Here is an 18,034-nt window from a genome sequence, read left to right as displayed (position 1 = left end):
TGTCAAACCCTAACTTGAGGAAGCAGGTTCAAAGTAGCACCTGAGCTGAAACAGGAACCAGACCAGGGCGAGTGTGAAACCCAAGCCCAGAACCTGTGTCCTTCCCAGCATCCCTGGACTCAGACTTCTGAGTGTGCCTGGGCCCATCTGGGTCTGTCCAGGTGACTCCTTTCCAACCCCAGGGAGGCTTCTGAACACAGAATCCAATTGGCTGCAAAAGTCCAGCCATTTAATAAGAGCTCCCCACCCTTATTCCATGACAGCATCGTGAGAATTAAGGACACAGCTGTGTAGGAGGCTGTGGGAAGCCAAGCAAAATGAGGCTCGTAGTCAGATTCCTGGAGTAAGAACTGCGCTGGGTAGAGGCCTCTGTCCAGACACTGGCATGAACTTCATAGGAGGCTAGGGCCGGCCACACACCACCAAAAGCATGAGGGTGCCGGGCTGGTGCACGAGTGTGTGGCATGCGTTCCACAGGCTTGCTTCTGCCATGTCCCTCCCAGTGAGGGCCAGTCAGAGCTCACACAGGCCTTGTCCTCTTGGCCTTTTTCTCAGACCTCACAGCGTCATCATGGGCTTTCCTTTTCTCTGCCAGCTTGTTAGCCTGTGAGAAGGAAGGAGAAACTCAGGACAGGATGGAGAGTGAGCAGGGAGGGATGTCTTCCCTTACTGGGGCTATCCATTACTAGTGGAGCTTCTAGAAAAGCTAACAAGCAAATACCCAAAGACCCCGACTCACACCTCAGGGTCCAAGAATAGAACCCCACTGTTGCCCAGATAACTCAGTTCATGGACTCAAATCTCCAGCTTGGGGAATCTAGACCGACTCTTCCACCAGCTCCCCTGAGGAAGCAGGAAAAGGCAATACCACTCAAACCTTTACTGGGAGCTGGCAGAGAGGGCACAGGGAGGAGACTCCTTCCTGGGCTGGGTCTGCTGTTTCCTGAGCATGACCCTCAGCAGGGAACAGGTCACACTGTACAATGTCATGGAAAGACCTGAGAGACTACCATGCTGTTATTGAAGAGGAACCTGGTGGGATGCCCCAAGGCAAGGCTGCCAGCCACTCCGGAGGCCTCAGTGCACAACTGCTTTGTTGTGTTTTGTTTTTTCTGCCCCTGCCTCCCCTGCTGTGATCAAATCCTGGGACCTGTGAGTGCTGAGCAAGTGCTCAAGCTCAAGTGAAACCCCCCAGTCAACACACGGAACAAGCACCCAGGAGCTTCAGAAAGACTTCCCGAGTCCGCTGGGCTAGTCCCATGCTCAGGACAGCTATGGGTAGGCATGGGGGGAGGGGGGACTCCTTAGCATGAGAGAGGCCTTGGTTCTATTCCCAGCTGTGTAAATCCAACCCAAACCAACAAAACTCCAAAGAAAACAGGCCTTGGCCAAATGGGCCGGGGGAGCTCAACCGTGCGGATGTGTGGAGGCCTCATCAGAGCAGGAACTTACCTCTCGGATTTTGCGCCGCTTGCCAAACATGATCTTTTGGTAGAGGTACTTCTCTCGCTTTTTCATCATCATGATGGCCAGGCGCTTGGCCTCGCTTTCTTCCTCCTGGGCCAGCCGCTGCTTGTCCTCCAGTTTCACAGTGCCGGCCACCACCTGGGGCTTCTGGGGAAACAAGGCAGCTGCATGTGGGCCTGGCCTTCTGGGTAACGGGTGCCTCGCAGTCAGGGAGGGCTTTGTGCAGTGCTTCCCTACCTTCCCTTCCAGCCTTTGCTGCTCCAAGGCCGACAGGTGCGCCTCCTCCTCCTTCTCTGAATCAGCTTCCACATCCTCCTCCTCCTCCTTGTCCTCCGCAACATCACCATCACCTTCATTGTCATCATTGTCCTCCTCCTCCTCCTCCTCGTCCTCCTCTTCCTCTTTCAGGTCTCCTACAGAGAGCAGGTGACTTAGCATTCCAGAGGCAGCTCTCCGGCCTCTCCCGAACACCCTTGCTACCCATGAGAACACTGACAACCCCGGGCCATTCTGCTCAGCTACTCCAAAGGTCAGCACAGACTAACACTGCAAATGCTGGAAAGTGGGGGCTTCCTGCTCCCGCTGGCCTCTCCTCTGGAGCCTGCCCACCCTCTCCCGTCCTTGCCCAGCTCACCCGGGTCTTCTCCCCGCTGCAGAGCCAGCAGCTTCAGCTTCTCGGGGGGAATGTAATCCCCTTCCTTCTCGGACACGAAGGGTGAAAGGTGTGGGGGCAGCTGCACCCCAGGGAAGTACTCCGCCACGGGGAGGAGGAGGCGGGCATTCACACAGTCAAACACCCACTGGGGCTGGATGTAGTACCTGGTGCAGAGCAGCCAGCAGACAGGTCACAAAGGACAGCCAGAGGGACCACTGCGCCACCAGGGCTGGAACCCCCTCCCAAAGGGCTCTCAAGGGCTTTCAGAGTCTACCTGCCAATGACGGGGGTCTGCTGCCCAGGCCGGTCAACAATCTGGTGGGTGATGCACGAGTCTGTGATGTCATAGGTGGCTCCAATGCACAAAGACTTGTCCCAGGATACATCCCCACCAAAACTCCTACAGGTACAGGGAAGACCGTAAGCCTTTCAGGCATGAGCTGCCTGCCCTGGGAACTTCTCTGGACCTACTACCCACAAACCCACCCTTCTAGGAAGTGCTCACCCCAGAGCCCCCTGTCTGGTGTAGCACCTGCAGTCCTGCTCCAGTAAGGACTTAGCTAGTGGCAGAACAGCAGCTCTCCCTCCGCCTGCCTGAATGCTCTGCACACACTGCTTTGTGAGGAGGGGAGACACCCTCATCAGGCCTCGAGACCGGACTACTGCAGGATGGAGACCGGACTACTGCACAGCCAGAACCATGGGCTGGCTGACGGCCTGCCCACCTGATGATGAAGGACAGTGCTTCACGGGGCACCTCTCGGTTCAGGAAGAACTTCAGGCCCTCGAAGAGTCGCTTGTGTCTCTCCTGTGCCTCCAGCTCTTTCCTGCGCCCTTCCTCCTGCTCTGACACCTCCTGCAGGGAAGGGGCCAAGCTGCACACCACCAGGCCACCCGGCCCCACCGAGAGGAAGGGACTGGCAGCTTCCTTCTAGGTCCCAGATTGCAGGCGATGTCCCGCCCCGCATCCTGCCCCAGCCCGTGCATTCCGGGAAGGCAGCACAGTGCTCACTCACCCCATCAGCAGGAAACTCATCGGCCTCAGCCTCCTCTATAGTGGGCACCATCACTCGGGCCAGGCTGGCACTGAGAGCTGCTAGTTTCTGTAGGGGAAGCAGAGCTGCAAGGTGGCCTGCTTGCAGGCGGGGAACCTCACCTGGGTGTGGGGCAGGTGGGGAGCAAAAACAGCTCCAGGCCACTTCTGGGGCTGGGCTCTAAGGGTAAGTCATAAACCACCCCCTAGCCAAATCACCAACTATTCACGGGACAGATCGATGTAGGGCCAGTGCCCCCCAAGCCCCTCTTACCTCCATAGAGCTCTCAGAGTCCAGGGCATATGTGTCCTCACTGATCTTTGTTTCTGCCTGGGCTTGACCTTCGAGCTGGGAAGAAGGAAGAGGACACCTACAGCCCCGTGCCTCCGAGTAAGGACAGAAAGGCTAGATCCAAACTAGGAGAGGAGGTGCCAGGGCTCTACCTTGGGTGGGTAGTGGAGGTTGAGAGACTGGTAGAGGCGGAAGTTGACAAAGCCCAGGAGAGTGGTATAGAACTCGGTGAAGGTGGCCATGACCCTGTAGTCCACATCTGTTGGATGCTGGGGGCATAAGGAGACATCAGCACTGTTAGCACAGGGGTGGAAGTAGGTGTTATGACCACAAACCCACAGGCATCTTAAGCACAAGGGGGGCTCTGAACAGAGGCCCCAAAGGCTACGGGTACATGGAGACCAGTGTCAGGTTCCCATGTGGTAAAGGGGAGCCAGGATAAAGACAAGGGGAACCGGTCTAAGGTGCTCCATGGCGGCCAACTCGACCTCTTCCTGGACCTGGCTCTCCCACCCCTCCTCAGTTATCAGTGGGACCTAGACAGAGCACACACCTTGCCTACCACCCAACCCAGTATGTGCCTAAGACGGCTTCAGGGCCACTGTGAGCAGAGGCAGCCCTCCGGAGCCCAGCAAGGCCTGTGTGTAGCTCATGGTCCATAGCCCAGAAGAGGTGACGACATCTACCGACCAAGGTGCCTTGGGAAGCCAGGTGTGGCCAGATGTAGCAGGTGAACAGGACTCAGTCTAGCCACACCCTGGAGAAGTGTGATGAGGCTCAGAGTTTAGCATTTCCATCTCAGACCCAGCCTAGGGCCTAGGAGTAGGCTGAAGCAGAGGCAGACCACCTTTCCAAGCTGCCATCCAGCCAACGGAAGTGCATGGCTTACCTCTGCCATTACCATAAGGAGCTGACCTACAAACTGGACCAAAGTGTCTAACTCTGGAATGGTTGCACCCTCTAAAGTCAGAGGCCCACCCAAGGGCCCCACCAAGTCCTGCTAACCACTGGGAAACATTTCTAAGAAATGTCGAAGTTGATAATGATCACGACATCCCCTCAGCTTGGGACACCATAACTCTGAACTAGCTCTCCATCTTGCTACCAGACAGGCTTTTTTCTGGTAGGCACTTGAGCACAGACTTCATTTCCCACAGTACTGAGCAGGGCAGGTACACTCGGCCCTCACCACTGTTATTACCCCAAGTCCCACGGCTGTATGCTCAGCACTGGCTGCCCAGGGCAGGGGCACACGAGGGTCCTTGTTACAACTACCCTTTGCTGAGAGGAAGCAGTTGGCAGCAAGCTGGGAGGAAGGAGGCATGGGCAGCTCTGCCCTTCCCCCAGGGCCAGCTGTGTGGAGGCTGGCCCTCACAGGGCCCTATTCAGCACCCCAAGGGCACACAAAGAGCAGTCTGAGAAGCACGGGGGTTCGACACCAGAGGGAAGGAAAGACAGAGAGAGCCAAAGAAGTTAGGCAGGAAGGAGGAGGAGGAGGAGGAGGAGGAGGAGGAGGAGGAGGAGCAGGGAGGAAGGGCCATGCACCATGGCTCCCCAAGCGTGCTTCAAGGAACTGGACAAGGGACTGCTGAGCTCCAAGGCCACCTCGTGTCCACAGACAGAAGCCCCTTACCGGTACACCACAGACATGGCAGGTTCTAGCCTCGGGCACCCCCTGCAGCCCAGGAGCACAGAACCTCAGCTCACTCTGTGACCTCAGCTCACTCTGTGACAGCTGTTCTCTATGCAAGGTACCAATTCCTGCTTAATGAACAAGCAGGGAGGGAGGTCAAGTACAGCCCACAGACAGACAATTCGGGGGCAAGCCCGGCTAGGGGTGACCTTCTGGGGGACTGGGAGATAACAAGGCTTCCACGGAGAGCAAAACCAAACTCCTCTTAGCAGGGCCCTGGAACAATCCCAAGCTCTTCCAAGGAAGCCAGTAAGTCAGTGCCACGTGCTAAGTGCCTCTCTCGTGCTCCCTCCCCTGGATCACCCTCTGTTCCAGGCTATGGGGACGATGGAGCAGAGAGGAGACGGGAATGGAGCAGTTTTGTTGTGGTATGCCAACGGCAGAGTGGGAACAGGGACCCCAGTGGGTCTGAGGGGGGGCTGGGCTCTCGATCCAGGTGGTAACTGTGCAAAACACTGGGCACACACAGCCCCCAGAGCTGTCCGCACTGCCCATTAAAAGACTTCTTTTCCCTCAAGTCCTCATGGCAAGGCTGAGAAGATGGAAACCGTTATTTACTGATGCAGAAAGGTGAGGGAACATGTTCAAGATCACCTAGCACAGTGGTTCTTAACCTGTGAGTCACCTAAGACTATCTGCACATCAGATACTTACACTGTGATTCATAACAGTAGCAAAACTACAGTTATGAAGTAGCGACAAATAATTCTATGGTTGGGGGTCCCCACAACACAAGGAACTGTATTAAGGGGTTGCAGCATTGGAAGATTGAGAACCAGCACTCTAGCAGAAGTGCTGGAGGCAGGCAAGCTTAGTAAGGATTAGCCTATGGGTCTGAGTGTACACACGACACTGAGAATTCTGTGACTGATCCAGCACTATTGACCGACTGGGATGTAAAGCACATGCCCTACCCTTCCCTTCACCCCACCTCTGCACAGCGGCCAAGAATCAGGAACCCAGCAAGGGCTGACTCCAAAGACAGCACCTGACCCACACCCAACCAGCACAAGACACCCCCAAAAGGCACACTTACATCATGGGAGAAAGCATAGGGTGCAATCCATACGATGGGCTGCCCCAGCACCTCAGCCTGATAGTAAATGCCTTTGATGGACAGGAAGACCTGGAGGGAGGGTAGGGACGACAGTATGAAGACCAATGGTGACAGGAGAGGACCAGGGATCCCCAGGAGAGCCTTAGGTCACCTTGCGCAGGGCTCGGGCAGCAATGACGTAGTGCAGGAACTCCACAGTAAGCCGGCGACACAGCTGGATGGTCTGCACATGGCACTTGCCGGTCCGTGGGAAGGTGGAGAAGAGGAAGCACATTGACAGGGCATCGTCAAGATCCCTCAGAGCATCGATAAATGTGGGGTACCTGTAAGGTGGTGAGGGCAGCGCTTGTGTGCCCATTCTGTCTCTAACCACTTTGCCTCTTCCCAGTAGCTGCCCCAGAGGCCCTGACACCCAAGCCAAGCACTGCCACAGCTACTTCCTGACCTGGTGGCAGCAACAACTTCCCCACAGTTGGCACACACATCTGGAAACAGTCCGATAGCCACTGAAGAACCAGGGTGTTCCCAGTGAACTCTGATGACCTCAAGACACCGCACAGAAGCCTCAACTACTTGTTACCTTGTTGTGAATGAGGGGACACCAACCTGGTGGCTCCCTGACTCTCTTTGAAAGCGGAATCCTCAAAGGCCCACAATGAAAAAGGGAAAAATAGGAAGCTGGCCTGCTGGGCTTGCCTATAGGTCACCTGAGTGGGTCTTGTCTTCCCATTTCTTACCATCCAGATCCATGTAACTGACAGAACCACTGTAAAATGTTGGCACTAGGACTCTGTCCAGTTCGAGTGAGAACGTATTTCCAGGAACCCCACGGTAAAGGAGGAAGCAGACAAAGAGTCACTTGGACAAGAGCCGCCACTGCTTTGATAGTTTACACACAGAGACACCTGGACTCTAGCCCATTCTGAGCTGTGACGCCAACTGGCTCACTCAGCCTTCTCCAGCTCCAGCTTCATCTAGAAAATGACACTGCTGAACAAAATTTGCTGACTTAAAGTAGGGTGTCTTTAATCAGATATAGTGGTACATACCTGTAATCCTAGCACTTGGGAGGTGGAGGCAAGAGGATCATGAGTTACAGGTCATCTACAGATCTACCTTATCTCACAATCAAACTAGAATCAACCAAACCAAGCCACCCATCCATCTACCTCTTGTGGCTCTAAACACACCCTGAGTATAGATATCTACAGGGCTTCTAGTCCCCTCCTCAAGCCAGGCTGCCCTAGAGTTGTAGCATCTGAACCACATTCTAGGAAGCTTCATTTGAGGAAAAGGGTCTGCTAGGAGGGGTGGTACACACCTTTAATCCCAGCATCTGGGAGGCAGGAGGAGGATGATCTCCGGGAGTCTGAGGCTAGCCTGGTCTACATAGTGAATTCTAGGACATTCAGAGCTATAGGTGTCAAAAAACCATAAAAAATCTGGGCGGTGGTGGCACATGCCTTTAATCCTAGCGCCCAGGAGGCAGAGGGAGGTGGATCTCTGTGAGTTTCTAGTCTCTGTGGCCAGCCTTGTCTACAGAGCAAGTTCTGGGACAGCCAGGGATACACAGAGAAACCCTGTCTCGAAAAAAACAAAATGAAACAAAAAACAAAAACAAAAAAAGGAGAGGGTAGAGCATTGGTGGCGCACGCCTTTAACCCCAGCACTCAGGAGGAGAGGCAGGTGGATTTCTAGGCCAGCCTGGTCTACAGGGAGAGTTCTAGGACAGCCAGAGAAACCCTGTCTTGAAAAACAAAAAGGATGATGATGATCTCCCATGTCATAAAGGGCTCTGGAGGGCACAGGACTACAAATGGTCAAGGTCCCAGGCCCCAAATAGCACTGTTTTACTGCAACTGAGTTGAGAGATCTGCCAGGTCTTCAAAACCAGGCTAAGAAGGGAAGGCCTAGCAGGGAACTAGCAGGTGAAGGGACAGCCGTCTAAGTTCCTGAGGCAGAGGCAAGAACCTCCCTCAGCCTGCTTGGTGCCTCAGTTTCCTAACTTTCTCCTTTGTAGGACAAGTATATGTCTCTTTTGGACTTCTTGGCTTTCCCTAAGCTTTGGCTCTGGTTGAGGAGACCAGATGCTATTTGCTTTGTCCATGAACCCAGGTGCTTGGTTTTCTTTTTCTTTTTTCCCACCTTGTCTATATAACCAGCTGTGTCACAGATGGGACAGTTGCTACTAAAATGTATGGTAGTCATGTGTACCTGATCAGAGTTGTCCCTGTCCTCTGGCCACCCAGCTCATGATACCAACTGTTATCTCCCAGGCCAAGGCATCCATATCCCAGGAAAGAAGCCATGCCCCATCACTCTGGAACCAACCGAGCGTGCCTAGGCCATCAGTCCACAGAATGGAGACACTAGCCTAGGGTTCTACACTGGATCAGTTCCAGGCCCAAGTGTTCTGCATTGTGGGAACTATTATGAACACTGAAGAAGATTTAGTAGCAATGCTGGCTTCTATCCAGCAGATAACAAACACATTCCATCCAAACTGGAAACTACAAGGGTCTTCAGGCATTTGCCAAATTCTCCTGAAGAGGCAAGAATCACTGAATAGCCAGTGAAGGGGAGGAACTTTCTGAGAAGGTTGAATGAGGAACAGTCAGGACCAGAAGTATGTCTGCAGTGTGGGAACTCGTGGCTCAGGCTCTTCTACCATGGGGCCTTTGAACTTGCTGCTGTCTCTGCTCATAATGTGCATTCCTGGCTGGCCGAAACAGGTCATTTTCCAGAGGGGTCTCTGGAAATGTAGTCAATGTAATCAATGTAACTCTAGCACACACCCCAGTTCTCTACACACTGCCTTACAACCTTTCCTGTACCCAGTGCACCTTAGAGTCACGACACTGATCTGCCAGCTTGGTTTCTGGTCTACCTCCTCTCAAAGGACATGCACTCTGTCAGTCAAGTCTTGGTCTTGTCCCCACTGTATCTCCAACACTAGGACAACACTCAGCAGCAACTGCATCACTGAGGGACGTGACTCACCGCTCCTTGACAATGTGGTCAAGCTTGTAGCTGGGTTTGTTGTCCTTCAGGCGCTCCACAGCGTTCCACTCACTCTTCCCATAGGCTTTGCGGAGCTTCCGAACAAACACCTGCAAGGAGGGAGCGATGATGCTCTGGCAAGGGCTTACGAGCATCTCCTCCATGGAGAGGGGATACACAGGACAGGGTCTCTCAAGGTCTTCTGAAACTGCTAACAGCTATTTGTCTGGGCCATCAGGCCCCTCAGCCCAAGATTTGCCAAACAGACAATTCCATGGAGCCTCAGACCCATGACAATGACCAGAGGAGGCCCAGGGCCCCTCTGATGATGCATGGATGTGCTGACACCACATTCTACCTAGGAAGAGAAGGCATAGCTGCTCTGCACTGAGGCAGACCATGGCTGGAAGGGCTTTCAGCAGCACCCAAAACCACTTGTTCACGTCTATGGAAAACAGGCTACACAGAAAAAAAAAAAAAAAAAAAAAAAACAACCACTGAGATAAACTATAAAGTCACATCTTCCAAACTGACAGATGTTTTTCCTCCCAAGAGTTATTCAAACCCAGCCCAGGACTCCTAAGAAGCCTAAAAAGTATGTGGAATTAAAAACAGCAGGTCTTGGACACATTTCCCACGGCTTGCCCACTTGGAGCACTGTTTGATGTAGCTGCAAAACCCAGTCAGTTGCTGCCCAGTCTTCTGCTGGCCACCAGGTGGCGCCCACTCCTCGGAGAACCCTGTTTCCAGCTAGAGGGGCCAAGAGACAGCAGTTTAATTGCAATTAGTCTACTTTCCAATGGAAATCGGTTTCTGCTGTCCCTGTGGCACTCAAGCATTAATGTTTCTCTATGTATGGAACTGAAGCCCAGGAGCCCTGGGAGCAATCCCACAAAGAACTAGACTAGGAGGGCTTGGTAGCACAAAAGGCACCAAAAAGCCCTGAAATGGTACCATTTTTGCTTTGGGGGCAAAAAATAATAATGTGGGGGAGGGGTACAGGATTGGCTAACAATTATATGCAGGTCCTGTGCAAATGATTTGTAGGTAGGCGATCTCACTGAGCCCTGGAGACATCCTTTTGGGGTAGGATGACCTCCCCTCTTCCCCCAGGACTGGCCCTCCAAGTGGATCAGCAACTTGTCTAGGGTCAGTAAGTTACAAAGCTGCGAGCACAAGACCCCAGGCCTCACCTTGTACTCTCGGAACTTGTTGACGATGGGCTCATGGAGGAGGAATTTAATATCTTTGATAAGGTAAAATGTTCGGGCTGCTGTGGAACCCTTGTTCACTTTCTTCTTATGCTTGGGCTCATGGGGATAAATGCCTTTCAGGATGCACAGCCGCCTGGAAGATAAGCCACCTATTAAACTAGCAAAGGGGAAAACACCAGCCACAGCTGCACCTAGAAAGCAAGAGTGACCAGGAAGCATGGGAGTCTGTGCTGAGGGACCTCTCAAGTGAGTGAGTCTGACGGTCACAAGTTCCTCAACACAGTGCAAGCAGACTGTCCCAGGCACTTCAGTGGAAGCAGACAGGACCCTGACAAAGGTTGGCAGGCACCTAAACCAGGAAACGCCACACCGAGAAGTCAACATTTCAAACATATAGAAGGCAGAGGGGTTGACCATTCTAAGAAGAGGGTCGGCCAAGCACGGTGATTCAGCTCACTTGTTCTAGCACCCAGCAGGCTGAGGCAGGAGGAGCAGAAGTTTGAGGCTAGTCGGGACTATGGGAGTGAGTTTGTCTCAAACAAGTAGAAAAAACAGGCTTGGAGATACAGCTCAGTGGCAGAGTGCTTGAGTAGCATGTGTGAGGCCCTTGGTTCAAGGCCCAGTTCTACAGAAAACAAACAAAAACCCAAGCAAACAACCAAAAAATTCTGTCGAAAACAAAAGCCTGTAACCACCCCACCCCACCCCCCAACATAACACACACAGAGGGGGGAGGTTGCAGAGGTCAGGATTAGCCTGACGGAAGGACCCACAGACTGCAGAGACATCTGGACTTGACTCAACAAGGAGTCCCCAGCTGAAGGCCTCCGGAAGGACTCGGTAGGACTCTGTCAGAAGGGAGAAGGTAAAGTGCAGACATCCAGCAGTGCAACCTGGAGAGCCAGTTCTCAGGCCACACCTGGCAAAGCACAGCTCACCAGCAGAGGAGATGAGGAAGAGGAGGATAGTACAGGAAGGCTAGGATGGCTCAAGTAAGTTTTCACTGTGCCCTTATTTCATTTCCCAGGCTCCCAGACGACCCCAGTCTGCTCCTCTCCAACCTCACCTGAAATCAGGCAGGCTCAGCTGCAGCTTCTTCCGGGCTTTGTTCCGGGTGATATAATTGGTGGCAGAGCCTCGTTCATACTTAGGGAGGAAAACAAAGAATTCTGTTAGTGATAGTGCAGTGAGTGACATCCAACTGGGAAAGTGAGTTCTAGAAAGAGCTAGCTGGGCAGGTGGCGTATCTCCGGATGGGGACTGCTGTAGGGGTGAGTGCAGTCGGGTCTGCCCAAAGGAGCTCCGTGCTGCCCCTGCATACATGCATCCACATGATGCTGGAAGTACTGAGCACCAGCTCGACATCCTGTCTAACATAGTTAGTGAACCTGCAATTTAAGCTCGTGGGATAAGTGCCACTAGAATGCCCATTTTTCAGTCAAGAAACAAGCTCAGTGCAACAGCCCGGTCAAGCTACACACCTTAAAAGCTGGGGTTGGGTCTCCAAAGCCAGGCCTGAGTCCAGAACCTGGATGCCTAACTAATTCTGTGTTCATAATCTTATTTGTCCCTTTTTAATCCCCTCACCACCATTAGCCTTTTCACATGGACCCACAAGCAGCTGTTCATACTTTCCTCCCACAGCCGAACAAAATGTTAATACTACAGACTCAGAGAGGATGTTCCTTGGGAGCTAGACGAAGTCTACTGTAACAGCTGAGGTATCCCCTAGCCATTTTTCTTCTTCAATCAGGGGTGATATTACTCTAACTGAAAATGCTTGTCCTGAACCACAACCATCCCCCCCCACACCCCCACCCCCGCCAACCCCTTTCATTCACCAGACAGCAACTATGTTCAAAGCATTAAACTAGATGCTATGAGGATGAGAAGGACAAGACGCTGCCTCTCATTCACATCATTGCTAGAGAGAAGCGGCATCCTCTGCCAAACAGCCTGAAACACTAAGCACCTGTGTCCACTCTAAATAAGATCTTCCTCTGTAGTGAGACAGCAGGATCTTCTGAACCCAGGTCCAGCTCTAAAGAGTCAGAGCCCCCTCGACTACCTATGTTATAAACAACCCACAGCACAAAACACGCTACTCACCCTTTCCTGTAGACACCCACTGACTACTGGGAATAGGCCTATGCTGAGTCTTGGGGGAGCCAAAGAAGAGCTTTACAGTTTTCATTACAAGTGTTCTCCACTAAGGCCAGTGACATGGCTCGGCAGGTGGCACTTGCCACCAATCCTGGTGGCCACATACAGTGGAAGGAGAGAACTGACTCCTGCAAGTTGTCCTCTGACTTCCTTATGTGCCTGTGCTTCTTGGGGACACACACATACACACACACAAAGTTAAGTAAGTGTAAAAAAAGGAAAGTGTTTCCCACTGAGCCAGCCATGATGGTAAACACCTATAATCCCAGTACTCAGAAAGTAGAACCAGGAGGAACATGAGTTTCGGGCCAGCCTGTGGTAGACAGGGAGACCCTGTCTCACCACTAACTCCAATGCTGAAAAGCAAAATGTTTCCCATTTTCCTGTGGCACGTGTATCTCTTGTTTTTTGTTTTGTTTTGTTTTACGTGTATCTCTTGTTACTGTGTACTGCCATTTTAAACATGAAACCTAGTTCACATGGTGATTTAACTTTTTGGATTAGGGTGTGTGTTAGACAATACACTTTGCTAAACACCTTACAATGCATAAGACAAGAAATAATTTGGCCTCAAATGTCAAAATGGTTCTGGAACCCCATGTAAAGAGTGTAACAGCTTGCTGAGACATCTCCACCTGCAACCCAAGAGAGGTTTCCCTTTTTTATTTTGAGACAAGGTCTCACTATGTTGGCTGGCCTAGAATTTACAATGTAGACCAGGTTAGCCTCAAACTCATGGAGATCTGCCTGCCTCTACCTCCAGAGTCAGGTTTTCCTTCTTATAATTATAGCTCCAAATGGCTAGCACTTACTGGATGATTAAGAGTGTGTTAAGGGCAGTGGTGGCACACACCTTTAATCCCAACACTCAGGAGGCAGAGACAGGTAGATCTCTGTGAGTTCGAGTCCAGCCTGGGCTACAAAGTGAATTCTAGGAAAGGTGCAAAGCTACATAGAGAAACCCTGTCTCGAAAAACCAAAAACAACACCCCCCTCCCAAAAAAAAAGAGTGTGTTAAAAACAAATTGGGATCCTTCTTCAGGGTCTAGCCTGAGAAATGGATGGAACTTAAATAAACAAACAAATAAGTAAAACACACAGAGTGAGGTAAACCAGACCCAGAAAGGTAAACATCCCATGTCCTCTCTCATTGGAGGTTCCTGGCCCCACACCTTCAGATGTGAGGACATATCCTTGAGTAACTGCAGAAACCGGGAAAGTAAAAAGGGGCCATCGGGGTGGTGCTGGCGGTGCAGAGCAGACAGGGATGTCAGGACCATGGGGTGGTGCTGGCGGTGCACAGCAGACAGGGATGTCAGGGAACAAGTGCTCAGATACAGGTAAACTGGACCAACAGGGAGGGGGTTCTGATTAGGGGGCAGGAGATAGATACACGAGTGAGGAGGGTAAAATAACAGTAAGGAGGTCTGAAAAAGTCCTAAGGGATCATACTATTAATTATCTGTTTACAAACAAACCGATGGTACAAATTAAGCCTGCCTATAAATATACATATATCACTTAAATGAAATTCTCTCATGTGGCCTGACAATGCTCCCTCCAAGAGTCAAAGACCACCTAACAAAAACCCCAACCCCAAGCATGGGAAGCCTCCTTTGGAGTTGTTGGTCAGTGTTGTTCAAGAGACTTCCAAAACATTACAGGCTATTGCTGTTGCCCTTGGTTACTCACGTGAGATGGAAGTCCTCATTGCTGAAAACACCACCCACTTCAGATGCAGGGATCCGAGACCACTAAGCTGAAACTGACCCAAAAGCCCCTCCCTGAGGACTAGCTTTCATGGTACCAGAAGGAGCCATGCCAGCTTCCAAAGAAGGGAAGCAACCAACAATCCCAGCCAGCTATGCTATCTATGAACCATAACAATCACCACGGCATGATAACCTCAAGGGTACAGTAGTGGGCATGAATACCATGGCAGGAACCGACAGTTTTACAACTGGACCTAAGACCCTCCAACCTAGGGAAATCATGCCAACTACCCAGGGCTGGTAAAGTCACCGATCCTGACAGAGAACCTACAACTGCAACTTTCCTAAACCGGCATAATCCCTAACCACACTCTAAACATTTGTCCTTACACCCACAGGTAAGCGTAAGCCTCACCTCTTATCAAAGAAACTTCTTCCCAACAGAGACCATTACAGAAATCCACAACCAATCAAAATGCAGTTGTGGAGCTCAATCCCAATGGATACATCTACAAAGCAAGTCTCAGGGATCACTGTGGAAGAGGGTATGGAAAAATTGTGAGAGCCAGAGGATCAGGGCGTTTGTTGAGATTGTGTCTCCTAGGAATGTCAGAAGCTATACTCATAAGTCTCACCAACATGCCCAAATATGAGCTGATCAAGGACAACACACTTGCTAATGTGGATAAAAGAAAGCTCAAGAGACCTCAACCCTACACAACACACAACGAAGGAATGCTGTGAGTGGGAGAAATAGTCTTCCCCAGGGAAGAGCCACCAGTCAGCTACCCAATACCAAGTGGTCAGCCTCGAAAACATGCATATACATACATATATGTATGCACCAACAATTAATTTAGGAAACAAATTCATTTTTAAAAAGGGGGGCCATAAATTTGAAAGAGAGCCAGTGGGAGTATGTGGGAAGTTTGAAGGGAAAGAAAGGGAAGGGGGAAATAATGCAATTATATTATAGCCTCAAAAAATAATTAAAAACAACAATGAAACAGACTGGTATCAGAAACTTGCAAGCCAAAGGAAAGACTTGAGCCCATCTCATCTTTCTTATCCCCATCCTGAAGTCAGACCCAGGCATTCTCCATCAAAAGCAAGAATAGCTCAGGTCAAATCATCTTCTTTAGTTGTCTTCTCCACTCAGAAGCATCCTAAGCCTTACACTTCACAGGCCCTCAACATCACCTAGATGGCAGAGCATATATTCACTGTATCATAGCCACATTGATGTCTTTCCACAACCCTGCCCACTGCCAGCCTTTCCTACCTACTGTCCACAACCCTGCCCACTGCCAGCCTTTCCTACCTACTGTCCTAACCCTGCCCACTGCCAGCCTTTCCTACCTCCTGTCCTAACCCTGCCCACTGCCAGCCTTTCCTACCTACTGTCCTCGACCTGCACACTGCCAGCCTTTCCTACCCACTGTCCTCGACCTGCCCACTGCCAGCCTTTCCTACCTACTGTCCTCGACCTGCCCACGCCAGCCTTTCCTACCCACTGTCCTCGACCTGCCCACTGCCAGCCTTTCCTACCTACTGTCCACAACCCTGCCCACTGCCAGCCTTTCCTACCTACTGTCCTCGACCTGCCCACTGCCAGCCTTTCCTACCTCCTGTCCTCGACCCTGCCCACTGCCAGCCTTTCCTACCTACTGTCCTCGACCCTGCCCACTGCCAGCCTTTCCTACCTCCTGTCCTCGACCCTGCCCACTGCCAGCCTTTCCTACCTACTGTCCTCGACCTGCCCACTGCCAGCCTTTCCTACCTACTGTCCTCGACCCTGCCCACTGCCAGCCTTTCCTACCTCCTGTCCTCGACCCTGCCCACTGCCAGCCTTTCCTACCTACTGTCCTCGACCTGCCCACGCCAGCCTTTCCTACCCACTGTCCTCGACCTGCCCACTGCCAGCCTTTCCTACCTACTGTCCTCGACCTGCACACTGCCAGCCTTTCCTACCTACTGTCCTTGGCATTTAGTGTCCACTGCAGTTTCCTTTGCTAAGTACATCTGAAGGAGAAAAGGAAAATAGCAAGCTTTCACATTATGATTAACACGCTTACTTAGGAAACATAGGTCACATAGAAATAAACTCTGTCTTGCCAGGTGGTGGTGGTGCACGCCTTTAATCCCAGCGTTTGGGAAGCAGAGACAGGCGGATCTCTGTGAGATCCAGTCTGGTCTATAGAGCGAGTTCCAGGACAGCCAGGGCTACATAGAGAAACCCTGCTTGAAAAACCAAAAAATAAGTAAATGAATAAAAACACCAACAAACCAAACAAACAAAACAAAAACTCAAAATAAAACAAAACAAAAACTGTCTCTTTTCTGAGTCAACAGAGCTGAAACTGAACTACTGACTTCTGCTTTGGTAAACCTTTCCCCGTGTTTCTGAAAAAGGTATACATCTGCTTTCCACCAATACCCACTCAGACAGCAAGTTCTGTTTGCTAAAGATAACTGTCTTTGCCAGAAACCTGCAATTTTCAGTTTCTGTAAACTTGCTTTCCTCTAAGAAAAGCCTCCTTTGGTATAAGAAGAAAAAGATCACCGTAAGATAGTCATAAGACTGTGAAAATGCCTAACCCTATATATGAAAAACTTCTGCAGGAGCCTGGGCCTCTTTAAGCTACGGCTGGAGATTACAGCTGCACTGAGAATTTCTTGTCGGGGAATGTTGAGGACCGCCCCCCTTCCCGCGCACTTCCGTGCCCGACACCCATCTAAAGTGTTCTGACAGTCCAGACTTCCACTGAAATGCTATGTCAGAAGAGAGCCTCCAAGACAACACTAATCGGATTAAGTGTCTTCTGTTACTCTGCACTTTATTGCTCCTCGTTAGTTTCCCTTAGAGCGCGCTTAGCAATCCTTGGACACTTTATCTGGTTATTTTTGTCCAACGGGAAAAGTGACTCCGGGAAAGCGGGGCCACATGTGATTGCTTAGTTCTCAATCCCCAGTACCTAGGACCAGGCTCGGCTCAGCTGAGAAAGTCCTAAGTCTTAACGATGAGCTCTACGTCCTGTGGATCACTCGAACTGCCGTCTGGCCGCTCTGCCCGCCTTCACAATTCCTTGCACAGAAAGCACATCACAGCTCCCCGCGGCTTCCGGGGCCTGCGCGCAGTTCTGCTCCGGCGGCCAGGGAAAGCGACAAGTCCGAGGTCCTACCATCCCAGGAACCCACTCACCTTCTTCTTCTCCAGTCCTCCCATAGCTCCACGTTGAGAAACCTCCGAAGGCCGCGCGGACAGGCAGAACCACTTCCTCCCGCACGTGCCCTGCCTGGGACCCCGAAGGACCCCACGCCGCCAGCTCAGGGTTGCCCAAAAATATGCCTGTGCGGCTGCAGAGAAAGTTGGGCAGTTGACTTCTTTATTTACGACCAAACTTTATAAAACTCAATCATTGGGGTCGTCCTTTCTATACTTTTCTTATTTGCCAACCCTATATAGACGAGCTTTAAACCAGCGTGAAAACTTAGGCAGTCTTATAACCACCCTAAAGACGGTTGCTTGACAACGCAAGCCCCATTGCATTTCGGGATAGAGCACGACAGAAAGCTGGAGGACCGCCCGGCGCTTTCGGGGTTGCAGAAGGAACCGCGTTCTTCTGGCGAAAGCAGGGTTGAATTGTCGTGGCAACGGTTGCTAGGCGTGGTAAAACCGGGCTGGCCAGGCTTTGCCTTGTTGGTCGTAGGTTCAGCCGCTCCTAGTTCGTTTGCTCATGTCAGGATA

At 51.5% G+C, this 18,034-nt stretch overlaps 1 protein-coding gene across 2 annotated transcripts; it reads right to left on the bottom strand.

Moving 5' to 3' along the window:
- Nucleotides 1-202: 202 nt before the first annotated feature.
- Pes1 (pescadillo ribosomal biogenesis factor 1) lies at nt 203-17,787 on the bottom strand. Of its 2 annotated transcripts, none has more exons than XM_006972932.4 (15): nt 17,489-17,787; nt 11,478-11,557; nt 10,391-10,544; nt 9,198-9,307; nt 6,349-6,520; nt 6,177-6,266; nt 3,600-3,716; nt 3,430-3,504; nt 3,139-3,225; nt 2,848-2,978; nt 2,397-2,522; nt 2,102-2,286; nt 1,705-1,880; nt 1,453-1,614; nt 203-604 (listed from the first exon to the last, which is right to left on the bottom strand). In XM_006972932.4, the coding sequence occupies exons 1-15, from the start codon at nt 17,510-17,512 to the stop codon at nt 521-523; spliced, it is 1,773 nt and encodes a 590-aa protein (XP_006972994.1). In that variant the 5' UTR covers nt 17,513-17,787; the 3' UTR covers nt 203-520. The 2 variants fall into 2 exon arrangements, with proteins under 2 accessions (XP_006972994.1, XP_076401932.1); XM_076545817.1 differs by having other exon boundaries at nt 17,262-17,497.
- Between the last annotated feature and the right edge of the window lie 247 nt (nt 17,788-18,034).

Source organism: Peromyscus maniculatus, chromosome 10 (genome assembly GCF_049852395.1).
Source record: "Peromyscus maniculatus bairdii isolate BWxNUB_F1_BW_parent chromosome 10, HU_Pman_BW_mat_3.1, whole genome shotgun sequence".
Classification (NCBI taxonomy): Eukaryota; Metazoa; Chordata; class Mammalia; order Rodentia; family Cricetidae; genus Peromyscus; species Peromyscus maniculatus.
This window is presented reverse-complemented; position numbering and strand designations above follow the sequence as displayed.

What these genes read in the sequence shown, in the direction of transcription:
- Pes1 (XM_006972932.4), bottom strand. Translation starts at nt 17,512, where the DNA reads ATGGGAGGACTGGAGAAGAAGAAG. An exon ending in CAGACCCCCGTCATTGGCAG is followed by an intron (nt 2,287 to 2,396) that starts GTAGACTCTGAA and finishes GCTCTGCACCAG; the next exon opens with GTACTACATCCAGCCCCAGT. An exon ending in AGCGGCGCAAAATCCGAGAG is followed by an intron (nt 605 to 1,452) that starts GTAAGTTCCTGC and finishes TCCTTCTCACAG; the next exon opens with GCTAACAAGCTGGCAGAGAA.